The 6,572-nt window shown below is 38.8% G+C and overlaps 1 protein-coding gene across 2 annotated transcripts; it reads right to left on the bottom strand.

Annotated features, from left to right (window-relative positions):
• Positions 1-813: 813 nt before the first annotated feature.
• Positions 814-2,070, bottom strand: LOC107575554 (E3 ubiquitin-protein ligase TRIM39-like). Of its 2 annotated transcripts, none has more exons than XM_016261912.1 (4): positions 1,911-2,070; positions 1,678-1,816; positions 1,549-1,584; positions 814-1,390 (listed from the first exon to the last, which is right to left on the bottom strand). In XM_016261912.1, the coding sequence occupies exons 1-4, from the start codon at positions 2,052-2,054 to the stop codon at positions 843-845; spliced, it is 867 nt and encodes a 288-aa protein (XP_016117398.1). In that variant the 5' UTR covers positions 2,055-2,070; the 3' UTR covers positions 814-842. The 2 variants fall into 2 exon arrangements, with proteins under 2 accessions (XP_016117398.1, XP_016117400.1); XM_016261914.1 differs by having other exon boundaries at positions 1,549-1,575.
• Between the last annotated feature and the right edge of the window lie 4,502 nt (positions 2,071-6,572).

Raw genomic sequence — 6,572 nt, 5'->3', positions numbered from 1 at the left:
AATTCACTTATGTATAATTCTATTGTATTTTTTATAGTAAAATATCTATGATATATATCAAGATATTACCATCTTATTTTTCACAGTAATATCACAGAACATTTTGTAACAGACAAACTGCCTTGATATAACAATTTACAACAATTTATTGAGGGTACCATGTTTAGTTTTTTTTTTAGATTTTAGAGGCAATTTCACTTTCTCAGGTGAAGTTGGAAAAAAAATGGCATGGATATTTATCAAAAGTTGAACATAAATCATTTGTGAGGGAATATTTGGATCGGGTGGCGTCTGGTTATTTGTTAATCTAGCCACTGTGCTAAATAAAAACCTAGGATTGTTTTGGTTGTTTTCTATGAGTTTGTGGATATGCTCGGCCCTGGCAGCTTTTAGAGCCTGTCTATAGCTGGACATACTGTTTTTCCACGCAATTCTAAAAACTTCCAAGTTAGTTTTTCTCCATTTGCGCTCAAGACTACGAGTTTTTTTCTTGAGAGAATGGGTATTACTGTTGTACCATGGCGCAGTACGTTTTTCTCTAACCTTTTTCAATTTGATGGGGGCAACAGCTTCTAATGTATTAGAGAAGATAGTGCCCATGTTGCTAGTTATTTCGTCTAGTTCATGTGTACTTATGGGTACACAGAGCAGTTGAGATAAATCAGGAAGGTTATTTGTGAATCTGTCTTTGGTGGCTGGAACAATAGTTCTGCCCGGACGATAATGCGGAGCTATATAGTTAATATCAGTAATACGCAGCATGCACGACAACATGATGTTGTCAGATTTTTACTTATAAGAATCATTATTTTAATCTTGTATTTCATATTAGTAGTGCAAATTCATTTATTATCATTGACAGGTGTGATGATCAGTGGGCTGGAGTTTTTACCTCCATAGTTTAAGGATGGGCAAAATAATGGAAAGAGTTTTTTAGTGAAAGACTGAGCAGTGAAAGAGTAGATATGAGAGCTGGACTCCACATCATAAAAGCAGACCAGACCCTCCTCATAATCCACAAACACACCGACCCGCTGCGGCTTCACTCTCAGAGACAGAGAGACAGAAGGACCAGCACAGGCTTCATATTCATCTCCATTCCTCAGAATCACAGTCCAGTATCCATCACTGGGTCTCAGTGTGATCTCTCCCTTCCTGTTAATGGATTCTCTGGCCACTCCTAAATCCCATTCAGTCTTTCCCTTCACCTGCACCTCAAAATAAAATCTCCCTGACGAGAATACCTCCTTTCCCAAGACACAGTGTCCCGTATCAAATCTCTCTGGTTTGTCTGGGAGTTTCTGTCTAATGTCTCCATCTCTCACTTGTTTTCCATCATCAGACAGAATGAGATCAGGATGAGCTGTATCAGGATCCAGAGTCACATCCACTGAGAAAACACAGAATATCAGTCACAACTTCACAATACACAGATATTTTTTGATGCTGATGTTTTTAATTAATCCAGTGTTTAATCAGATTGTAGAGCAGTAATGAAGCTGTGAGTGTATGAATGTAAACTAGTGTAGTGCAGACAGCACACTGTACCTGCATACTGCTGCATCACCTTCAGCTCTGTAGAGACTAATGACAAGAAAACATCAGCAGATCTTAATGTTATATTTAAAGAACTGAGTACATCATGTTTCTATCTGATCAGTGTGTGTAATGATGTACCAGTTAGTGTGAGTTTCTCATCTATAGTGTCCTTCAGTTGAGTCAGAGCTCTCCTCAGAGTCTCCAGACTCTCATGAGTCTTCATACTGATCTCAGGCCAGTTCCTGCTGTTTCTAGGGCTGCACAGGGATGAGTGAATCTACAGCAGGAGAGAGGAGAAATCCTTCAGCATGGGGAGTGTTCTGGTGTCATATGCTGCATTATCATTGATCAGAGAGATCATGTTGACTGACCTGTAGGAGGTGGAGGTGATCTTCAGTGTGTGAGAGCTGCTCCAGCTCAGTGTTTCTCATCTTTAGCTCAGTGATCTCCTGCTCCAGCTCTTCAATCAGCTCTTGCTCCTGTTTCTCTGCTGCTTTCTGCTGCTCCTCCATCATCTCCAGCAGTTCAGTATAATATCTCTAAAGGAAAAAAATTGTGTCACTATTAAGGAGTTTCAAAATCCCTCAACTGAAGTATAAACTTCATATCACCTCAGTGTGATAGGTGCAGGATGGCAGAAGGGACATTGGCACATTTATTTTGGTTTTGCTGTATTTTGTATGATTTCTGGTCAAATATCTTTTGAATTGTTTTCAGGAGCATATGGAATAAACATTCAACCTGACCACACACCAGCAGACTCTAATGATGGACATGATTGCAGCCAAAAAGGTAATACTTCTTAACTGGACTATATTATTCTAAAACTGTTATGTTTTAGTGAGCTTATCTCACCAAACAGATTTCTAATGATGGTATATTCTGTAACACCCTTTCTTTTTTCCCATATATTTGTTTCCTCTACTTTGTAAATTATCTGGTTTATAAAGCAATAATTATTTTTAAAATGTGTTTATCTTAAGTATTTTCAATAATTGCTCTGTATTCATTGCTAACTGAGACAATTCAGCTGTTGTTGTTTTTTCTTTCTGTGTTTAAGAACTTCAAAACCATAAATAAAATAATATAAAAGTGATCTGGTAATCACAGTCGTGTTGATATTCAGACCAACAGCGCAATTTAGAGTATGATATTGCTTTTATACAACAATTCAATAAACAAGAAGTTAAGTATCTTAAATTTTAGACACATTATTGTCAGCTACCTTGTCTGTATTCACACCGACTACTGAAAGAGTTTCAAACAAAGCCACAACAGAATGTAAAGTATGGAGCCCCTAAAGGGACCTTTGCTAAAATAAAAAATACAAAGACTTTCGCGTGCGCACTGTCACAATCTCTCCTGGAGGAAACGAGGAATGAGGAGACGCTGGAGTTCGCATGAACAATAGTCTTTAATAATCCAGTGGGGAGACAGAGAACAAGGAAGACATTCAACAAGTAGACCGGACAAAACCAAACTGAACAGACTGCGGCTTATAAACAGAGGACAAACTCAGGGGAACTCAGGTGCATGGAATCATAATCAAACTAATTAACAAAATGAGGACAGGAACATGACCAAATAAGGGAACAGAAACAGGGGCAAAACATGACACAGCCAGTCCACGATCCTGACACGCACGAGAATCTTTGATGGCGCAATACGGCTGTGTGTATTGAGCTTTAATTTTGTATTCCATTAGAGCAGTTTATAGAGAATGAGGCTGAATCCAGCTCCTTATTCCTTTGTCATTTACTGAAGCGCCTTTATATAACGAGACACTTTGTCCATATATAGCGCTGCTATAATAAATGAATAAACTCAGCATTTCTCCGTCATCTGCAAGGATGCATTAAATCTGACAAAGTGCTTTAATAAAGGATGTTTTGATCTTGTGAAATACTAATATTTTAACAATTTACCATACAAATGTTTTCTTTAATTGGCCACTGAAGTTTTACGGAACTATATATATATATACACTATATACTGCCCTAACAACCAATAATTTTTTATGAACCATTGAACTGAGAAAATAGGACAATGCACAGAGTACAATTTTTTAAAGAGGACATAAGGCCTTGAAATATGACGCACTGCACTAACAAAAGCCAAAATCTGAGCACCTTTTGACAGTCAGTCTTTTTTATGGACCCTTGAACTTGGCAAATGCTCACAGCTATATTGAGCCATCACAGAGCGTGCGTTAAAGCGGACATACACCAGCCGTGATATTAGAGGTATACTGCCCTAAAAAAGCCAAAATTGGAGCAAATAGGCCTTTATTAATTCATGTGCACCCATACTACCGTTTTCTTCACAGTACAGTTGCAGTGATGCACAAAGGAAATAGGTTATAGTTTACATAATCCGGACAATTTAGTGCGTGCGTTTGTCAGAAAAGTTTATCGTGCATACGCGAAAGTCTGTGTATTTTTTATTTTGGCAAAGGTCCCTTTAGGGGCTCCGTAGTAAAGTAATTTGTTCCTGAATGAATAAATTTATTTGAATGAATCATTTGAATGAATGACTCTATCAATGACTCACTCGAATGACTCGCCACCTACTGGTGTAACGATGTAACCTGCAGAAAGAGTGGCTGTAAAATCCCCATCACTAACACACAGACTGACAGTCTGGAACAAACTGTAGCTGATGCAGGATCATGTCTCAGGGATTGCAAACTTTGCCTCTTCTTTTTAGAATGAAAACATAGGCTTGATGCCAGCATGTCTAATTTCAACATCTTGCTCAAAGATCGTTATCGCCTCTGCTATCTTTACTGATGCTAACCAGGACAGTTTTCTGCCTTCTCTTCGAGCTTCAAAGACATTCCCCTTCATCACCATTTGATTGACTTAGTTTCAAGATTTAGAAACCAACAATAAACATTGGCTCCATTTATCCACAAACTGTCCCAAAATGTATATAATGTATTCCTGTGTTGTATGAATGTCCCTAGGTTATATTATCTTAGTTATGAATTTGTAGTTGCGCTAGTGAAGTGCTTGTATCCTTGCCTTAATGTTCTCCAACCCTGGCATGACTCAAAATAACCCTCTTGTGAGCCCTATAATGGGGTATAGCATGTTGCATCTTACTCTTTTTACTACACTTTGCTTTAATACTGCACACGTCCACGAGACCCCATAGACATGCAAAGGAAGGTGTTGGGCAAAACAAAGAAACATTTTCCACTCAAAATTCACACCTCTGCATTGGTCAGTCCAGCAGGGATAGGTGTGAGAGTTAGGGAGGTTAAAAGATCTCTACCCAAACCCATCAGGGCTCAAGCTCTTTGAGACAGACGCTCGCCAAGATTCATCCCCATTGAGTCTGATCTTCCGGCAGTTTTATCTTCAAGTAACTTTGTCGATTCTCCGTGAATCTTGGATCTGTGGATCTTGGAAGAACCTGATGAGAACCAGCTCACCTAACGAACTCATGAAGACTCTTCATTCTCTACACGCATCTGGATCATTGACTTTAAACACTGCCAGTCTTTGTTCTTCTCTCTCTCTTTCCTTACTTCTCTTCATTGTGTAAGTATGTGTTTTGCTTAGTTTAGTAGTATGTTAGTCATAGTAATGTTTATTATTGTGTTTGCTGCTCACAGTTTGAACGTTGATCTTGCTGCATGATGAGTTACTGCTAGTGCTGTGAACAGTAGGAAAACTATTCTTTCTTAATCATTTATCTTTCCTAGAGCTGATAAATGATTATACGGTCTCCTCGGTGGATGAACAAACTAAATAATTGTAACATTAATTCTGCTACAGTTAATTCTGAAAGCCATTATAATTAATTATACATATTTCCCTTTTGAGATAATTTGCTACAAAGCACAGACAAGCTGAGTGACACAAACAGTGAAAAGTCTGGACTGTATATCAGGACACTTGTAAAGATGCAACTAAATGACGTATAACATTTAATTTTAATGAACTGAACTCACTTTTCTGACGTCTGCTGAGTGTTTGATGTCTTGAATCTTCTTGATTGTGTTTGTGAGTTTAATCTGTGTTATGATAAACGTGTCTGTGTTGTTCTCTCTATAGACTGAACTGATGAAGACACAGAAAGCCGTGCAGCTGATGATCCAGAACACAATCAAGAAGATTCAAGACGTCAAACACTCAGCAGAAGTCAGAAAAGTGAGTTTAAAATAATATAATAAATGTAAATATTTATTATTGCAACAAACTTCAATGTTAAGGGAAGAAAGAGGCAAGAACCGGCAGACATAATCACTAAATAAACAAACAATCAAACAAAATGAGTGACAGCCCCTCACAGATGACTATCACACTTAAATATATAGCAACAACAATAAAACAACAACTAAAATGTGCAGGGCCTGTTCTGCTCTCGTCCAGGGTTCAGGGTGAAGTTTAATACTTCATTCGAGGGATTCTGAAAACACATGTAGCCTATGTATGTGGGGAAAAAATGTATGAGCAATAGTTACACAGATTCTTCTTTTAATAAACACAGCTAATATTTGTTGTGTGTCCTGGTTGACCAGAGAAACACAGAGAAGGAGAAAGCAGCCCGTGTCGAGCTCTTCACTGATCTCATCGCTCCATTGAGAGACGTTATACTGAACTGCTGGAGATGATGGAGGAGCAGCAGAAAGCAGCAGAGAAACAGGAGCAAGAGCTGATTGAAGAGCTGGAGCAGGAGATCACTGAGCTAAAGATGAGAAACACTGAGCTGGAGCAGCTCTCACACACTGAAGATCACCTCCACCTCCTACAGGTCAGTCAACATGATCTCTCTGATCAATGATAATGCAGCATATGACACCAGAACACTCCCCATGCTGAAGGATTTCTCCTCTCTCCTGCTGTAGATTCCCTCATCCCTGTGCAGCCCTAGAAACAGCAGGAACTGGCCTGAGATCAGTATGAAGACTCATGAGAGTCTGGAGACTCTGAGGAGAGCTCTGACTCAACTGAAGGACACTATAGATGAGAAACTCACACTAACTGGTACATCATTACACACACTGATCAGATAGAAACATGATG

This window comes from Sinocyclocheilus grahami, unplaced genomic scaffold, assembly GCF_001515645.1.
Source record: "Sinocyclocheilus grahami isolate Dianchi unplaced genomic scaffold, SAMN03320097.WGS_v1.1 scaffold2719.1, whole genome shotgun sequence".
In the NCBI taxonomy this organism is placed as follows: Eukaryota; Metazoa; Chordata; class Actinopteri; order Cypriniformes; family Cyprinidae; genus Sinocyclocheilus; species Sinocyclocheilus grahami.
Note: the sequence above shows the minus strand (reverse complement) of the source record. Positions and strands in the feature narration are given on the sequence as shown.